General features: G+C 43.3%; 1 protein-coding gene across 2 annotated transcripts in view; it reads left to right on the top strand.

Annotated features, from left to right (window-relative positions):
* SYN1 (synapsin I) overlaps positions 1-19,618 on the top strand; it is a 99,533-nt gene extending 79,915 nt beyond the window's left edge. The window contains exons 6-13 of one of the 2 annotated variants that reach the window (XM_034433973.3): positions 6,470-6,532; positions 10,990-11,132; positions 11,761-11,835; positions 12,047-12,149; positions 13,209-13,358; positions 14,954-15,017; positions 15,132-15,801; positions 17,338-19,618. In XM_034433973.3, the coding sequence (XP_034289864.2) occupies positions 6,470-6,532; positions 10,990-11,132; positions 11,761-11,835; positions 12,047-12,149; positions 13,209-13,358; positions 14,954-15,017; positions 15,132-15,801; positions 17,338-17,365 (1,296 nt within the window). In that variant the 3' untranslated portion in view covers positions 17,366-19,618. Of the gene's footprint in view, positions 1-6,469; positions 6,533-10,989; positions 11,133-11,760; positions 11,836-12,046; positions 12,150-13,208; positions 13,359-14,953; positions 15,018-15,131; positions 15,802-17,299 lie in introns of both variants that reach the window. The other variant, XM_034433972.3, reaches the window with a different exon arrangement.
* The last annotated feature ends 535 nt before the right edge of the window (positions 19,619-20,153 follow it).

Below are 20,153 nucleotides of genomic sequence, written 5' to 3'. Positions count from 1 at the left end.
GTGATGGCGTCAACTGACTATATCGGGACGTCGGAAACCACAGCCACTCGGTCTTGGATGGGTTGAGCCTGAGCCTGTTCCTCCCCATCCAGATCCGTACGGCCTCCAGGCACCGGGACATCACTTCAAGGGCATCGTTGGGGTGATCCGGGGTGGAGATGTACAGCTGGGTGTCGTCAGCGTACTGATGGTACTCCACCCCGAAACCACGGATGATCTCGCCCAGCGGCTTCACATAAATGTTGAACAGGAGAGGCGAGAGGACCGACCCTTGCAGCACCCCACATATGAGGGGCCTTGGGGTCGACCTCTGTCCCCCTGTCAACACAGACTGCGACCGGTCAGAGAGAAAGGAGGAGAACCACCGCAACACAGTGCCTCCCACCCCCAACTCTTCCAACCGGTGCAGCATGATACCATGGTCGATGGTATCAAAAGCCGCTGAGAGATCTAACAGGACCAGGACAGAGGAGCACCCCCTGTCCCGAGCCCTCCAGAGATCATCAACCAACGCGACCAATGCCGTTTCCGTGCTGTACCCGGGCCTGAAGCCCGACTGGAACGGATCCAGATACGTCGTTTCATCCAGGTGCTGGGGGAGCTGTTGCGCAACCACACTCTCAACAACCTTCGCCACAAAACGAAGGTTGGAGACCGGACGATAATTTACCAACATTGCCGGGTCCAGGGAAGGCTTCTTGAGGAGAGGCCTCACCACCGCCTCTTTCAAGGCGGCAGGAAAGACACCCTCACCCAACGAAGCATTTATAATCCCCTGGAACCAGCCTCGTGTCACCTCCCGAGAAGCCAGCACTAACCAGGAGGGACACGGGTCCAATAAACAGGTGGTCGCGTTCAGTCTACCCAGAGTCCTGTCCACGTCCTCAGGGGTCACAGGATCAAACTCATCCCAGATAACATTCTCAAGACCTGCCCCAGTCCCTCCCCCTGAGACTACCCAGTCGGAGTCCAGATCTTCCCGAATCTGAGTGATTTTGTCATACAGATACTGAACAAAATCCTCGGCTCTACCCTCCAAGGGGTCCTCCCGCGCTTCCTGGTGGAGCAGGGAGCGGGTCACCCTAAACAGGGCGGCCGGGCGATTATCTGATGACGCAATAAGAGCAGCAAAATAGCTACATTTCGCTGCTTTTATTGCCACTAGGTAATTCCTAATATGAGATCTTACCAGTGTCCGGTCAGATTCAGAAAGACTGGCCCTCCAACTGCTCTCTAGGCATCTTTTCCGGCGCTTCAACTCCCTCAGCTCCTCAGTGAACCAAGGAGCTAAATGAGATCGGCGCCGGGTCAGAGGCCGCAAAGGCACGACTTGGTCCAGAGCTCCAGCGGCCGCCCTATCCCAGGCGGCCACTAGGTCTCCAGTCGAGGCGTGTGCCAGAGCCTCAGGGAATGGCCCAAGCTCCATCTGGAACCTGTCAGGTTCCATCAGGCGCCTGGGGCGGAACCATCTTACCGGCTCCGCCTCCCTGCGGCGGGGTGTAGCGGTTCGAAGGTCGAGACAAAGGAGAGAGTGATCAGACCATGACAAGGGCTTGATGACTATATCCCCTATCTCGAGATCACTCAACCACTGTCCAGAGACAAAAACCAGATCCAGCGTGTTTCCCCCCGTGTGGGTAGGGCCATGAATTAACTGGGTCAGGTCCATGGCTGTCATGGAAGCCATGAACTCCTGAGCCACCTCTGACGCCTCACCCACGGACGGCAGGTTGAAATCCCCCATGACCATAAGCCTAGGGGTATCAACCGCCACCGCGGCGATGATGTTGAGTAGCTCAGGCAGGGCTGCTGCCACGTGGCAGGGAGCCAGGTACGTGATCAGCAAACCCCTCTGAACCCCGTGACCCCATTTCACAAGGAGGGATTCACAGCCGGCCGTCTGAGGAACAGTGGCCTCCCTCGGTCTCAGGCCTTCTTTAATGATAACCGCTACCCCCCCGCCCCTCCCTTGTGACCTTGGCTGATGGAATGCGTGGAAACCTGGTGGGCACATTTCAACGAGGGGAACCCCCCCCTCCTGGCCCAACCAGGTCTCCGTAATACCTGCCAGGTCCGTACCCCCCTCCTGAATAAGATCACAAATGAGGGGAATAATTGCATAATATCTTTGAATGTGGAGCCAGCACCCAGAATGTTGCTCAATTACCCCATTTGTAAAGGTTGAAATCCCCATTACTTATTCTCAATCTATTTCTTCCTTTTTTAAAACAAATCTGAATTGTCTGAGTAATGTTCAAACTGTTTATTCACTGTTCCTAAAACATAATACCAGGACATGCGTATTGGTAGCAATGATCCAATGGAATCATTTGAATTCCAACTGAATCTTTGTACCAGGAAGTTATTATTTTTCCATTCTTAATGTTGTGTAAGAAAAAAAACAAAGGATAGGGAAGCACAGGAATATTAGAAGTGAAAAGTATTGTCTAAACATCCTCCAAATATTGCAAAATTCTATGAATGAGGCAGAGTGATGTTTTAAAAAATGTCTTGAAGCATCACAAGTACCCACTGAAGCTGATTTTGGTATAATGAGGCATTTTTGGTACACTATTTAGATTTTAGTGAATATTAGTAATAAAGCATTGAACACGTATTTAGTTGCATTTGTATCTTGCAGTAAACCAATCAGAGGATTAGAAACACACTGGGACTTTTTACATGTTATTTTGTATCTCCACCTATGACCTGAACATACGTTGGCACAAGTGTAACTTCTGAAGTTGGCTGTCTAAGAGCATCGCATATCCCACATTTGATTTTGGTGGTGCTTCATATATTACAAAATTCTTACGTAGGAAGATGAACTTTATACAGTCATATCTGGTGACTGTACAATGGTTGTGTAACAAGCAAAATCATTTGCATGCTGATTCCATGCTGATGATGAGAGTTGAGGGATTTTGTGATGAATCAAATCTCTGGACCTCCTTTCCTCAACTTGATATCCTCCAATAAGTTGGATTTCAACTTGTGTAATTCCCAGCCAGTGTGACTTTAAGTAAATTCCCTTGAGTTTCCGTATGATCTTCTTTAAAAGGGTAAGAAAGTATATTATTTCTTGGTGATAAGAATGCAGGTGAAATTGGAGTTCTTTTTCTTTCTTTTACAGAAAGAAATAGAAAAATTACAGAATTTGGGGGAAAGGGGAAAAATACATTTAAAAACCCTATAAAAACAAAACAAGCAAATAAGAAAAATGGTGAAAACTATTTATATCTGTCAATCAAAACAGATTTCTAAAGTTACCTTAGGAAAAATGTCTAATATTACAAAATGTCACAAAATCTATGCCCCAGGAAATTGCATTGAGTCTCTTTTGATTAAGAGATAAAATTGCCTTTTTAAAATGGATGTCACATATCTCTTGAACCTAATCCTTACTACCAGAAATATTACTACTTTTCTAATTCCTCAAAATAATTTTCTTAGTATCGCCCCAGGCCAGAAACAACCATAATTCCTCAAAAATAGTCAAATTCCAGAGTTTTTGGATTTAACATCTTTAACACTAAAAATTTCTCCCTTAAATCTATTTATCTACTATACCTTTAAATATTATTCCAAAATGATATTAGTAAATCACAGGACAAAATCATATTAATCAATAAGCCCTCAACTATTTTACATCATCACTAGAAAAAGTCATTGTGCAAGTAATCTTCCGCAATGTATTGTTTTTATGGTAAGAGAAATTACGGCTGAAATGTCGGTAAGACACAGAGAGATACAAATAGAAGACAACATCATCTGAATGGGTCTGTGGCAGAATTCCATGAATGCGGCTAGACAATTGCACACTAAAATCATTTTAATTATATATCAAGGTCCAAAGTCATGGGAAGGCAGAATTGCAAGATTTCTGCTTTCTTACCTGTGCCTTCCTCAAAACGCCTATGAAGATGTTAAAATCACATGTGACATTTTGCACAATATCTGAAGTGGGATGCTCAAAATCTTGTGAGATATCGCAGCCTTATGAGATTCTGGACAATTTAATGAATAACTAGGTTGCGGGGAGGGAACCCTGCATATTATGAGGTGGTATTCAGCAACTGAAAAGGTTTATCAGACCTGTCCTAAGATAAACAGGGCTTTATATGTAGAGACCACACACACACAAAGGTTGGGGATGTATGTGGTGATTTTATTGTCTTACATAGTGACATTATATAGTTTGTTACTTTCAAGTTACAGTGTACTTGGCAGCATCTCATTGGCTACAGAATCTTCCAGGTAACTAGAGTCTTTGGTTAACCATTACTGCTTTGCTTAAGCACTTATAATGTTAGACTTTAATTAAAGTCTAATACACATATATCCCATTTCCTCTCCTGCTGATCCTCTTATTTACAGAATTAGGGTCTTATCTTCTAATGTAATTTCCTGGCGCTTACGTGCAAGTAACCTTCCTTATCTGAGGTTTGCCATCCAAGACAGGAAAATCCCTGCACATATGCAGATTGAAGATTCCTACATTTATATAATGCATATTTCAATTTAGTTCAATAGTAAATTGGCAACAGTTAACTTCCAAATAGATGCAATAAAATCCTGATAAATTGCCCCCTTTGGCAACCCAGCCATATTTTACATTATCTGCACCTTCAGATCCAAGCTCAAAAGCATCCTCTGGAGGAGTACATTACAATAACTTAACCATCGCCATGACTTAGGACTGTAATTCCAGCCTCAATTCCAGTCGTAAATTGAGGACTACTTGCAAGGATGTCATTACTATTTTGTATTCCTCATTTCCCAGAAGAACATATTTTGAGAGCAGCTTTATTCTGTGCTTGGTATACTGGCAGCATCTGCCTCATCTTGCTGGGACACAGTTAAGCAGGGATCAGATATGGATAGTACCCTTTTCATTTATTTACACTAGGTATTTAAAAGGTTTGCCCAGGTTCTTATTTTAAAATACAGCTCTGGATGGCTGCCAAACTAATAAAAACATAAAACTGTGTATGAATATATTCCATAAGGTAACCTGGTAGGCTAGGCAGATACCCTCAGGGAGAAGACCTGCAAAGAACCCAGTCCCATGCCATGTAGGACTGGTATATACTATAGATATTGTATAAAACAATGAAAGCAAATAACAAGAAACAAAACAGGAGAGTAAATTCAGTTGCAATCAAAATTAAAGCCAATATCATTTACATCACCTGATGTTGCTTCAATTTTCATTGGCCATTGTTTCAGTAATGTGCTTATGTGTCCCCCAGGAATACCTTCTGGTCTGTGGTCACATATTAAATACTAGGAGGGGGGATAATTTAAACCTGCACTGGGAGACCTCTTTTCCCTAATATTTCCCAGTAAAAGGTATGTACTACAGGCTGTTTCCAATAAAGCTGGATTTCATGACATACCAAGATAGTCTGTCCACCACAACCAGGAAGTTCTTGGCTGTTTTACCAAGCTTCTGCCCAGCTCAGCTATAGGAAAAATTAGGAAGATTGATAGCAAAACTAGGCATGTAGCCATTCAGTTACATTAAAACCCCACTCAGTAACAGGAAAATATTATAATACAGAAATAAAAATACAACAGTTTCTTCATATCCCATATATTTTGGTTCAAACAAACAGAATATCACTTACATGCATGGTACTGGTATCTTATGGAAATCTTGGCAACATCTTGATGTTCTCTTTCCTAGCAATATATTTCAGCCTTTCAGAATCCATGATTCCTGTGTAAATGTAGTCTGCAGCAATTACATGCACAATTATCAATAAGAATAGCATTTGTGTGTCATATGAAATACGTTGCAGTTGTCTGGAAAAGTAATTCATAAATTAATAGATGGAGCATATTCTTTTTGGGTGAACATTTATGTCTTATAAATTTAGGCTTGATTTCAAGCTGATACATGCAGGTTTATTTAACACTGGAGACTTGCAACATTACAGATCAAATGTCGCTGGTGGAATTTTATACCATTCAGTGTATTCATGTATTCAACTTACAAATATCCAAGTATTAAGGAACCATTGGGTTGTAACAAAACAATCAGTTTGTCTGCCTGCCCTGCCTTCCATTAACTCTAACTTGCTTACAAAACCCCCATTTCATATTAAGATGGAAAACAATTCAAAACTATACTTGTTCATTTATTTATTGAGTTTATTTATTTATTTGTGCATGGCCATTTGGATCATTTTCCTCTGTAAATAAATGAACAGGTACAACATTTTTTGGCTCATTTTAATTGGGATCTCTTTATCTAGCTTTAGGACTTGGGTGGAGAACAGATGATGTTTTAGGTCATATTTATTCAGAAATATTGAAAATTCAAAAGGGTTCATAAACTTTTAAGCACCACTGTACATGGCTCCTTGTTTTTCAGCATTGTAATTTCTTTTAATGCAGTGACCTTGGTGCCTAATGGCAGTGATTGTCAACATTTGGTGATTCTTCCTTCTTCTTCCTTTTCCAGCTGACAACCTCCAAATACCCAGTGGTGGTAAAGATGGGACATGCTCATTCTGGAATGGGAAAGGTGAGGTATAAAAGTTCTCAAAAAACCAGAGCCAGAGTACACTCGAGCGTACTCACAAACCACCATCCTGCAATAAAATTCACACAGATTTGCCTTTGAGATACATTAATGTAACCCTTTCACTAAAGGTCTTTTCCCACTTGCATTTAACCATGGCATAAACATCTTGTGGTGGCAACAATCTTTTTTTTCCTACCATGTTTCATGATCTTGCCTTCCTATCGTCCCCAACTTTCTGAAATGGGCTTTCTCAGCCATCCTTAACCACATTAGGATTAAAGTAGCATTTCCCTACTCTTTTGTCACCATCCAAGAGTAGCCCCAAAGTATTAATTTCTGTAGGATCACCCATTACCTCAGAGTATGATTATCAGTTGTTCAGCAAAAGGAGGCTCTTTTGTTCTGATGCCCTTTGTCTGGCAGGCATAACCTTAACATCAGAAATTGTTCAGCTTTTTGGGTATTTGTTCTCAAGCAGTTTTTCACTGTAGTGTAGCATTTCCCTAATAAGGGTTAACCCCAAGTTTACAAGCTCAACTCTGTGACCTTAATTAGTACCTTCTCACCAGTGTGACAGCTGCCTGAAATTGACCAGACCTCAATTAGAAGTTGAAGCTTTTTGCCTGAAGGGCTAAAGGTAAAGGTAAAGGTCCCCCCTGCACATGCGTGCTAGTCATTTCTGGCTCTAGGGGGAAGTGCTCATCTCTGTTTCTAGTCAGAAGAGCCAGTGCTGTCTGAAGACGTCTCTGTGGTCATGTGGCTGGTATGACTAAATGCTGAAGGAGCTGTTACCTTCCCACCAAAGTGGTCCCTATTTTTCTACTTGCATTTTTTACGTGCTTTCGAACTGCTAGGTTGGCAGAAGCTGGGACAAGTAAGGGGAGGTCACTCAGTTACGTGGTGCTAGGGATTCGAACCACTGAACTTCCGACCTTCTGACTGATAAGCTCAGCATCTTAGCCACTGAGCCACCACGTCCCATCTCTTAAGGGCTAGTACTTTCTCAATGTTTATTTATTCCCCACTTTACTGTGTGCCTCTTTACTCACTTGTAATCCCTTCCTCTCCAATGAATAAAAATTCAAATACCATATACAGTAGGTAGTGTATCCATTATCCTCTTTTCCAATTGTAACCTGGTAACCCTACCTTGAAGGGGAGTCATGGGATTGGCAGTGATCTGAAACTGAGGCAAAGAGCCAGGCACAGGGACACTCAGTGGGGTCAACTGATAAAATGTTAAAATGTTCTGCTCACTCAAAGCAGTTAAAATGTTCTGCTCACTCAAAGCAGTTTGACTCAGCAGTGGGGAGAAGGCCTGCAAGGCAACTCAAAGGTTTTTCTTTTAAATGATCTAGATTAATTAGTTTGCCTTCATCTTTGTTTATCTCGGTATCTGTTACATGCTGATCACTTAGATCCCTGCTCTGCCTGGAATGCAAAGTTTATTACCTAGTCCACAGAGCTGCTAAGCTCCTGCTTTGTGTCTCTTCCCAAGTTGCAAGAAACAGTATGTTCTTTTCCTCTTTCCTAGGTTATTTTCATTGTTGAGACAGAAACCCATTAGATTGTAGAGCATTCCTGTTTTGTCTCTGACATCCCCATTTCCGCTCCTTTTCAGGGGGCAATTGTGGGAAGAATAATCTTTCCTCACAGTAACATCTGTCCCAATTAGCCACAAATAGATCTTCAGTGTTAAAATATTCCCCAGCAACTCCAGCTGCAATTTATAATGGATTCCTCTTTTGTTTAGGAACAAGTATAGAAATTGATTTTGTTTGTTTCTTTATTTAACTGTACTTGTGACCTAGCCCGGTCCTGGAGGCCTTGGGCAGCATAAAACCACAAATAAAGGCCAAAACAAAAAGAACCCACAGTATAACAAAACCACCATGAGAAAGCAAAAGCAAACTCAAGATAGCTACCCACAACCATTCAACTGGGACCAAAGACTTGTTAGAATTGAGCTTTTGACCTGTTTCCAAAACAACTGCAAATTTTGTAGGGAGGGTATTTCCACCAAGAAGGCCTGCTGTCTGATCCATATCTGCTTTACCTCACAAAATGAGGGCGGGGGTGGCAGATCCTCTCTGGAAGACCAGACTGGATGAGTACATTTGGCTGGAGAGCTGTTGCCTGATGTTTGTGAAAACAACAACAATGAGAAACAAAAATAAAGGAAGAAAAGTTGACACGAACAGAAGAGAAACAAACCCACACAATCCAGGCAATTTCACTCATTGTTGATAAAAGCCTGGGGGAAGCCAAGTCTTTAAGGCCCTTCAAAACACCAGCAGGGTGGGAGCCATCTGGATCTCAGAGAGAGCTTCATTCCAGTGAGCAAATTATACTACAGAGAATGGGCATTTCTGGCATCCCGATAGAGGGCTTTATTCAATCAAAGGAACTCAGAGAGCGTCGCCAACCCTGCCATATTAAATCAGGCAGGTTGATACTATGGGAGATACGTGGTTCCTTAGATAACAAGGCCCTGTGCCATGTAAGGCTTTAAAGGTATTATCCAGTACCTTGAACCATGAAGGTACATCGGCATACCAAGGCATGCTCATTACCACCATCACTGCTGCATTCTGGACCAATTGAAAATTCTGAGTAGTCTTCAAGGGTAGCACTGTATAGAACATGCTACAGTAGTTAGGCCATGAGGTGACCAGGGCATCAGTGACTATCTGAAGAGCCTCCCATTCTAAGAAAGGACAGAACTGGGGCACCAGATGAAGCTGTGCAAAGGTCTTCCTGACTAAGGCTACAACCTGCTCCTCAAGCAGGAGCCATGAGCCTAGGAAGACTGCCAGAGTGCACACTCTTAAATGGAGAAATACAATCCCACCCAATCAGGGATGGAATATCTCCAGATCTGATAGACCAAATACCCACAGCCACTTGATTTTGGTGGGATTGAGTCAGAGAGGGTCCCTCCCTGTCCAAATCTGCATAGCTTCCAGACACAGGGATAAAACATCTTATTCCAGTGTCATCAATGTATCAAATCCCAAACCAGTGGATGACCTCACACAATAACTGAAAAGGAGATGAGAAGAACAGAGCATGTGAGTTCCCATAAAAGAGGGACCAAGATAATGATTTCTCTCTCCTCTTCCACCAACAATATCAACAGGAATTGGCCCAGGGAAAGGAAGAGAACCACTGTATATGTGTGTCTCCATTCCCCAACCCATGAAACTGACTTAGAAGGATACAGAGGTTGACAATATTGATAGCCACTAAAACAAGGGAGTCAAATTCGCAGCCTGCAGACTGGATGCGTCACGCACTGGCCACACCAGTTAGCGAAGGGGGGAAAAGTTGTGATACGTCATGTGATGATGTGATGCTGCAAGTTTGACACCCCTGCAGTAAAAGATCAAGAGCACAAAGGATGGATGCACCAACTTCATCCTGGCTCTACCATAAGTCGTCTCCATCAATGGCCAAAGCTGTCTCGGTCCTAAATCCCAGTCTGAAGCCTGACAGAAATGGGCTCGGATCATCCATTTCCTCCAGGTTTTCACCAACTGCAGATTGATCACAGTGTCAACAACTTTTCCCAAAAAGGGAAGGTTTGGAGACTGGATGATAGATATCAAAAACCAGGAGTGAAATGCTACAAGTTCGGACCAGTTCGGGCAAACCGTAGTAAAAAATGCTACCAGTTCAGGCGAACCGGTATTTCCGACAATCAGCTGGGCGATGATCAGCTGTGATGCGCGATTTATATTAGCTAGGATCGTCGGATTTCCTGCTTTCTAGCTAATCTAAATTGTGTGGCACAGCGGATTCCCCACCCCTCGCTGTTCTACTTACCTTTGCAGACTCTGAAGGCTTCAAAATGTTCCTTTTTTAGTGCTGTGTGAGTGCACCTCAGGCACGCATGTGTGTGCGAAGCGTGCGCTCAGTAGCAGACTCACAAAACCGGTAGCAGACTTCAGAGGATTTCACCACTGTCAAAAACCCATTGGGTCCGAAGATGGCTGGCATCATTGACTCTTCCAAGGCAAGAGGCATTATCTCCTTTGTCAAAGAGGCTGACACTACAGAATGGGCCCAACCATTAGATAAAGATTTCTGCTAGTTTTTTATGGCAGGCTGAATCCATGAGAAAATTATGTCAGTAGGTGTTCCCGGATAAAGAGCTTCAGCACTATCTGTTTAAATCATTACGTGGTGTGCTTTTTGTATTTTCATATTTAACATTTTGGGGGAAATAAATAAAAATAATGGGCTACAATAAGGCACTATTGTATTCCTGTATGATGTGATCAAATGAAGAAGAGAATTTCACACAATAAACCTAGCCAAGAAATATGTAAAACATGCAATTTGGAAGGATAAATCAGATTTTAAAGAGGTCAAAATTCAGTTGCTGAAATGTGGGTGATGTAGGCTTCTCTGCTTATATTTGATACAGTAAATGCAAAGGCTTCTGTTTGTTACAGGTCAAGGTGGAGAACCAGTATGATTTCCAGGACATAGCCAGTGTAGTAGCACTCACCAAGACCTATGCCACTTCAGAACCTTTTATTGATGCCAAGTATGATATCCGTATACAGAAGATTGGCAATAACTACAAAGCCTACATGTGAGTCTGGTAAAAATTCGCCATGTTTATGTTTCCTTACTCTTAGCAAATGTTGCAACTTCCCCCTAGAAGCTTCTTGACCTGCACTTGATCCCACCATTACTTAAATCAACTTCCTTTCTACTTTGCCTCCTCCCGTCAGCAGAATGATGTCTTCCATGAAGCTTTATTGATCCTGGTCAGCATTTTCAAATCACTTTCTAGAAACAATCCTGGAAGAGGTGACCATTGCAAAAGTTTGGGTCTCGCATCGTTAATAAGTGAACTATATGGGAATTTTGGCAAACGCACATTGTCATATAAAATTGAAATATCTACACTTGCTGAAATTCTCTTTTTTTACAAACTATGAGAGATACAGTACGTACCACTCTGCTCCCCCCCATCCTTTTCGATCTCTGTGCTATCTCTGAGTGAAAGTTTAGAGTGTTCCTCCTTTGAGGACTCAGTTACTCAAAACACCATATTTAATATACTCTTTATCTGACAAGCCCCATTTGAATTCCCCCTTCTCAATCTCTATCAGTCTCTTTCCTGATGTTATTGACCTCCTTTTTCAAGGAAATGTTTGCTCTCTGTTTCCTCCCTGGATCTTTTAATACCCATAATGTCCTCTTTCCCCTGGCAGGAGGACCTCTGTTTCAGGCAACTGGAAAACCAATACTGGCTCTGCCATGTTGGAGCAAATAGCTATGTCAGATAGGTGAGTGGCATGGATGGCGAAATATGATTGGGTAGATAGAAGGGATTATAAATAAATGCTTAGAATAGGAGGACTCTTCCTCCCTATGGCTTCCCAAGGTCTTCTCCTGGCTAAATATATCTGAGTGAAAGTGATAAAATTAGGAGGGTTCTGTACTTGTGCTACATTTATAATTTTGTCTCTGTTCTTGATCTTTTCCATTCTGCGGTAGGTACAAGCTATGGGTGGACACTTGTTCAGAAATTTTTGGTGGTTTGGACATCTGTGCAGTAGAAGCTCTACATGGCAAGGATGGACGTGACCACATTATTGAGGTTTGGTGCTGGGAATGCTTATATTTTAACGAATGTACCAAGGAACACAACCCTTTTAAAAAATTACTAAAAGAAGGGAAGATCAGAATGCCAGGTTAAAAGTTTCTTTTTAAATTGAGGATTTTTAAGCAAATCAGCTCTTTTTAACAAGTTTGTTCTGGAAATAATGAAACCACAACATACATGTGTTTTTAGGGTACCAGGACAGTATTGTACTCTCTCAGACCAAAGAGATTTGAGTTGAAATCCATTTTCAGCTGCGATGCTCACTAGATAGCATTAGGCCAAATCATTTTCTCTCTCCCCTTTTACTCAAAAAATCCAGCATTAATTTAGTCTGTCAGGGAACCTCTGTCATTGCTATTGTTGCAGAAAACTTTATGGATATTTACTGAAAAGATTTGGAGAATGGTTTGGAAAAACTTGACCCACCTTAAAAAACTCAATCTTCTTATTAATATCCAGAATATATAGTTCAATGTGTATTGGAAAGCTCAACCATTATAAAACAACTGGCGGTTAATGTTAGGGTCCACTCTGCTTCTACTGCATTTTCCTATGTTTTTGGTGAATGTATATTTTGTCTATTGATGATGACGTGCAATTGGTTTTCCATATTACAGGCAGTGGGACAAACTGGCTTCGTTCCAGTTACTTCCTGGCTACATGGATCAGACTGTATTCTTTGAGTCACCACCCATTGCACCATGTGGTTTTGTTAACACTATTGCTTAGTGTTTATACACACAGGACACGTAATCCTTCCAACAAATATCCTGTAATGGTGGTCATCTGTTATTATCTCCATTCTGCAGATGATTATCTTCTGTAGGGAGAGAGGCTGTCAGAGGAAAGCTATTCTCTGGATGTTATCCATATTTCTTATTGCCTATTTGTTTTCATCCGAAGTTGAAACTTCTGCTAGTGCCATTAATGTTTAAAGTAGGCATTTAAAAAACAACAATAACGTCATTTCCTGCAGAAAGTCTTGGACTAATTCACACATGTTCTACTTAAGGGAAACAGCTCACTTCCTGCTTGTTCTTGTTCTTTCCTCAGGTAGTGGGATCATCCATGCCTCTGATTGGAGACCATCAAGAGGAAGATAAGCAGCTGATTGTGGAGCTGGTACTGTTACGCATGGCCCAGGTCATTCCTCGCACCCCTGTGCCCTCCCCTGTGCGCTCTGCCTCAGGACAGCATGCCCAGGTATTACGACTTTGTTTTCCATCATAAACAGAACATTAGTCATTCCTCATTTTTTGTTTTTCCCCTGTAGTTTATGTTTAGTCACTGCTTACTAGAAATTGAAGGAAAGGAGTCAGAAGAAGGAGGAAATGCTGGCTCAGAGCAGCAAACGGTGATAATGAAGTTTACAGTAGAGTTCAGATTATGGCAACAGTAATGGGGAACCAAGCAGAGGTTGCCTGCATTAGAACCAGGTTTAGTATCTGAAATTTCTAATTAAAAGTTGGTGGGTCAAAAAGATGCAGAAGATTTCAGCATGAGGGACTCTTTGATTTTGATAATTTTGACAACAAAAACTCTTTTGTTTTTGATAACGGACAGTTAGATTGCTTAAAGGTAAAGGTAAAGGTTCCCCTCGCACATATGTGCTAGTCATTCCTGACTCTAGGGGGCGGTGCTCTGTTTCAAAGCCAAAGAGCCAGCGCTGTCTCTGTGGTCATGTGGCCGGCATGACTAAATGCCAATGGCGCATGGAACGCTGTTACCTTCCCACCAAAGGTGGTCCCTATTTTTCTACTTGCACTTTTTACGTGCTTTCGAACTGCTAGGTTGGCAGAAGCTGAGACAAGTAATGGGAGCTCACCCTGTTACGTGGCACTAGGGATTTGAATCACTGAACTGCCAACCTTTCAATCGACAAGCTCAGCGTCTTAGCTACTGAGCCACCGTGTCCCTGATTAGATGGCTTAGGAAAGCCTATACGATGAAGTCAAAGTCAACATTTCTTTCTAATTATTTGATCTCAAGCACCTGGTGTTCTTCTATAATACTGTAGAGATTTCATTTAAATGCCATGGATAATAAACATTGGTAGATTGGTCTACTCTGAATTTGTCCAATCTCACTTTCAAGATCTTAAGAGCAACTCTCCTGGATGCAATCCAGCGTTCTGTTTCCCACAGTAATTGCCAGCTAGAGGCCACTGTGAAATTCACAAGTGCCACCAGGTCCTCCTATTCATGATTCTTAGCAATAGGCATTCAGAGGCATACTGCCTCTAATTCTAGAAGTATATAACCGTCTCAGGTAAAATGGCTGTTATTTGTCTAATGTTCCTTAAAAGCCATTGAAGTTGGTGGCTGCCATAACAGTTTGTGTTATGAAGAAGAATGCTTCTCTTGTGCTTTGAAGCTTTTCCTTAGCTAAATTGCTATCATCACATCTGTCAAAACAAACTTCAGCGGTTTAGAGACACTTTCCCCTCCCCACCCCCATGTATTGCCAAGCATCTGGGGAAAAGGAAGGGCGAGGAAAACTCTCTGTTTGTCAATCCATTCCTCATGTTTTGCGAAGATTTTACATGATTCCCAGTATTTGATGGCTCCAGTGGAGAAAGATTCCTCCATGTGTCATCTATGCATTTTTTGGGATTGAATGCCTGAATGGGGCAGCCTACTAAGGAAAGATTTGGAGACATTCTTGTATTGCATGGCCGATGCTACAAAGAAGATAGAATATGGCAGAAATAGGAAAACTGTAGCTTGGCAGGATGGGATAAAAGGAAAGAAGGATAAATTTTGATGCATGCGCCTGCTTTTGTTTGCTTTCCTTCATAGGCTCAGTCAGCTCAAGCTGGACAGAGACAAGGCCCTCCAGCCCAACAGAGACCTCCACCCCAAGGTGAATTATGCTTTGGGGGAAATTGTGGCTCAGGTGGAAGGCATCAGAATTTTTTGTTGAAAGGGAATTTTAGCAGATTAAGAAGGCTAAAACAGTCTTCACTCTGTCTTTCAGGAGGACCTCAGCAGCCACCTCCAGGCTCCCAGCGCCCTCCATCTCAGCAACGCCCCCCTCCCCAAGGCCAGCAACTCTCAGGCCTTACCCCACAGCCCAGTGGTCCCGCAATGGGTCAGCGTCTGCCCAGCCCCACCACCCAGCAACCCCCACCACAGGCTCAGCAACGTCCTGCAGGGCAGCGCCAGCCTGGGCCTGGAGTTCAGCAGTCTCGCCAGCAGGGGCCACCCTCTGCTCCACAGTCCCCCCAGCCTCAGAGAGGGCCGAGCCCCAGTGGCGGAGGACAGCAGCAGTGGCAGCAAGGTTCCCCCCAGCAGCAGCAGCAGCGGCCCGCAGGGGCTGGCCTGTCCAAGACAGCATCTGGGGGCCTCCCAGGGCAACAGCAGCAGGCCCAGCAGGCCCAGCGCCCTCCAGCGGCTGGCGGTCAACCACGGCAGCATCCACGGCAGGGCAGTCAAGGGGGCCTGGCCCAGCAGCGCCCACCGGGAGCAGGAGCACAGCAGCAGCGCCCAGCACCACCCACTACCCAGCAGCCGAGGCCCAGTACTCAGGGGCAGGGTCCTGGTGGCCCAGGGCAACAAGGGAACCGTCCTCCACCAAGCCAAGGAAAGCCACAAGTTGCCCAGAAACCCAGTCAGGATCTGCCACCTCCACCCCAGCCCCAGCTGAAGTAAGCGTTGGACTCTTGGGTTCTCTGTGAAGGGATCAGGGTTAGGCAGGCTCCAAGACTTAATTTTCGCAATGTGGGGATTTTGTTCCTAGCTAAACAGGGGTTTGGTAGGTTGCCATGGTGATCTGGTAACCTCAGATACTTAAGGGCACAAGCCGTGCTACATGCACTTTCCCCTAACACCAATTCAAGATCACTTTTGCAAAATCAGTGTGTTGTCATTTTGTGTCCTTTTCACTTTTGTCAAAGTTCACTAAGGGGCTAGGGGAGAATATTAAATGAGAAATGATGAGGTGCAGTAGGATGACAAGGGAGGGAAGAGAATGAAAGGTCACTTGCTTATAAGAAATTCTTCACTGACATCATCACAACTGTCTTGCTTTTTTATGTTCGCTTTTGTTTGCCACTGTGAGAACTAGACACTACTTTTTATACAAAAAAAAAAAAAAAATAATAACTCCTCCTGAAACAGAAAAGAGTTACTTGATTCTCCACATATACAAGGTCATCATTCGAAAGGATGCAAAAAAACCCCAAACCCCATGCTTTAAGATGTCACGTTCCTGAGTTGAAATTTGGAAGAAAAAAAGCTTTTTTTTTTTTTTAAAAAAGTACACTTAAAACCCCCTAACTATAGTATATAAATCAAACCTTGCAGGATAAATTTGAAGTTGAGGGGTTAGCATAAATTTAGGAAAGATGTATTTCATCATCACTTGTGCTGCCTGTGACAAGTGTTTCCCATGGCCGTCTATCAGGGGTGGCATAGAAACAGGGATGAAATTGTTTGGCCAGTGAAAGGGAGAGCAGAAAGTATTACCCTCACTTTCAATTGGCTTCACGGGTTATGCCAGTTATAGGGGGTCAGTTTTGCTGAGATCAACAAGAAGATTGTTATTATTTTTTTTTAACAGAGAAGCAGTTCCATACAAGGGCAGCAGCACTTAGGGCTCCAGAAAAGCACTTCTTGCTGAATAACTTCTTCAAATATTTCGCTGCAGCTCTTCGTCAGCCCAAGCTTGCCAAAATCACACAGAGAGTTCATGTTCCTCTGCTCTCAATTCAACAGGATCTATCCATAATGAAAAGAATTGGAAAGAATTGGAATGGGGTGGCCGAGGGGGTGGGGGGGTGGGTGTTTCAATTAGAAGAAAATGTCTGAGAATTTCCCTCTTCCCTCATGTTTTCCTGCTGCAGGATCATTTCCCTAGTCTTTCCCTACTGGATGCACCCTCCTTTGAAGTATTAAATTAGGGCTGGAGGGGGGCAATGAGGCCTCTCAATGGCCTTGCCCCCTTTGCAGCTCTGTGCTTGCTTCTTACCCTACTCTAGAGAAGGAGGGCAATGCTTCCCAAACTCCCCTTTCTTCTCTCCCAGCATTTCAGACAAAGCAAGTTCTGTTGCCTGACCTGATTTTAATAGTGTGTTTCTCATTTCTCCTCTCCGTCTACCCCTCCCTTCTTTCCTGCCCCCCCATTCCTCCCTCACTGTTCCTTAGCAAATCCCAGTCTCTGACCAATACCTTCCCCCTTGCAGAGGCACCGGTGCCGCGGGGCAGCCTTAGTCAGGATGAAGTGCGTGCTGAGAGCATCCGCAGCCTCCGACAGAGCTTCGCCAGCCTCTTCTCCGACTGAGAGACTTCCCCTCTGTACTGCGACCCTTCACTTCCCCAGGCCTAGATCCCTTTCCCTGTCTTCTGAGACTCTGAACCCCGTGTCCCTTCACTGCTTCGACCCACCCCCATGGGAACGCTCTTCCAAAATGAATCTGTTTATTTGTTTATTTTTAATCCCACCTTTTTTTATTTTGAAGAATTTCGTCTGCCCTCTCCTCCATTAACAGCAATCCCATGGAAAGGGGGAAGCAATACATATCCCTGGAGATCCCTGGTAAAAGGAATGGCACCTGCTGGAAATGGTCAGAGCTAGAAAATGGGTTGATATTAAATCTCTAGGAATACTCAGGCTTTTGAGGCCGGTCATTCTGAATGTAAAGATGGATGGTTGGTTTAAAATTAATTTTTATTTATTTATTAGATTTATATAGCCGCTCATCTCACATATATGACTCTGGGTGGCTTATAATGAAGAAGTTATCTGTACAGAGCAATTATCTGCAGAGAGAGAGAGAGAGACAGACAGACAGACAGACAGACAGATAGGTGTGTGTGTGTGTGTGTGTGTGTGTGTATGCACATATCAAAACACAACCTTCTCTACCCTAAATGAAACAAGAACTACACAGTCTTCTGGGCAGAAAGGTCTGTTTATGTTCTTTTAAAATCCTAAACCTTCCCTCTGCCACTATCCTTTGTTCTGAGAACCTATTTTTTGCTCTGTTTTCTATGACTAATTCTGTATCCATTCCTGCAGAATATACTATCCCCATGCAAATTAAACCTGCCGGTTGTCAGAGAGCTTCCTTCCTTCCTTCCTTCCTTCCATCAGGATCTCCCTTTTCATCCGGAGGCTGCAGATTTCTCAAGTCCACATCTCTTCATATAAATATGCAAACTTTATGCCTGGTTCTCTTCTCCCAGCCTAGGGGCCCCCAGGCTTGGGAAAAAGGGAGAGGAGAGGGGTCTCCAGGGATCTCTATACATAGCATGAGGGAGGGGACTTCTCCTGGGGCCCATGTCTGTGTTTGTGGCCACAAAGATGTCTATGTTGCTGTTTGTGAATAAGCCAGTCAATTGCCACTTGCTCTTTGCACAATCCTGTTGTCCCCACTCCTTAGCTGCCCGCTTCCAACTCTTGTTGCCTTGGCTGCAGGTTCCGCCCCCACTTCAGCAATGTGCAACTTTCTTCCCATGCGTTTTGGTAATAGTATACTCGGCAAGCCTTAATCTAGACACACACTTCCTTTCCATCCTACCTCACACTGTTTTTTCCCCCCAACCCTCCTAGTAGCACTGCAGAAAACTCCCAGTCTGTCACTCCACTGTAAGCTTTAGCATCTACTGATCATCAGGAAGGTGCTGGGCAGGGCCAATGAGGTACTTTATCCTCAAACCTTTTGCTAAATTGGTTTAAAACCCAGTCGTCATGGAGGAGAGACAATTGGCCAATACTTTGAGTTTGTGGTGGAGAATGCAGTTGTTTTTATTAAGCCCATTTCCTGTTCTTCTTTCCACTTGGCCAATCAAATCTATCTGCTCTTCTCCCAAAACAGCCATAGTACTGCCACTATAGCCAAGGGATGCTTTTGCTATTTTGATGACTGAAGAAATAAAACTTCATCCCCGATGGACACACAAGGGGTTCACATCCAAAAGCAGAACTTGGTCCCCTCCCTCTCCCCCTTGTATATAACTCAAGAGAGAAAACTCCCCACTCTATTTTTGTGATTCTCCTTTATCCCTAAAGCTGTGTCAATTACTCTTGTCCCCTTCTTTGAAAGATCATGGGGACAGTGCCACTTAACGCGTGATGGTCTGATAGCTGCAAAGTCGCGTGTTGTAGCTGTGTTGTGACATGACGCTTTGAGCTGTGTTTGCAACTTAACTGTCAGGTTGGGGAGGGGGGATGCAGCAGAGGCTCAATTCCTGTGTATTACACCCCCTTTCCATTCTTCAGCCTCTTCTCCCCAGAGATCTATTCCTTTGCCACCAAGAGATCTGGGAAGGACAATTTAAAGTGCTAACTTGGTATCTTTGTTATTTATTCTTGTCTGGAAAGTGCATCCCCCTCGCACACTATTTTTGTGGGAATAGAGGCCTTTCCTATTGCTGTGATTCTGTCTCTGTGAATCAAAATTTCAATGGATCAGTGATGTAAAAAACATAAATAAATAAATATATCTATATTAAAAATCTGAATGCTTGCTGGAAAAATGCATGTTCTGTCACTGGAATGAAATCAATGCACACATACAGACACTACATATGAAGAGATATGAAGAGAAAGGGATATGATGACATCAAAATGGAGAAGTGAATTGATGAAAGCAAGTATATGTAGTATGGGAAGAAAGGGGTGTGGATTTTCTTCTCTTTTTGTGGCCTCAAGGAGTCGACAACAGTTAGGTATAATGTGCCCCTGCTGGTGAGCTTCCCAATGCCCATGTGGGTCCTGTTGAGACACAAAATGCTGGGTTACGTGGATAGTTATCTTGATTTGGCAAGATTCTGTTTTGTTAACTTTGTTGATGTATCCTAGCAGTGAAAATAATTTTTTGCAATGTCTCGCATTCTTAAGGGCCCTTCTTCACATTGAAACCTGTGAGATCAGTATGAAACATTATTTTAAAAACAGCATTTATTGTCGTATTACTTCTATTTTATAAACAAAATTCCAATGTGAAATAACTAAGGGCATACGGGATACACACAAACCACTTAAAGCAGTTGCTTC

The sequence above is a fragment of the Pantherophis guttatus genome, chromosome 2 (assembly GCF_059756535.1).
Source record: "Pantherophis guttatus breed Tessera chromosome 2, ASM5975653v1, whole genome shotgun sequence".
NCBI classification, from domain to species: Eukaryota; Metazoa; Chordata; class Lepidosauria; order Squamata; family Colubridae; genus Pantherophis; species Pantherophis guttatus.
Note: the sequence above shows the minus strand (reverse complement) of the source record. Positions and strands in the feature narration are given on the sequence as shown.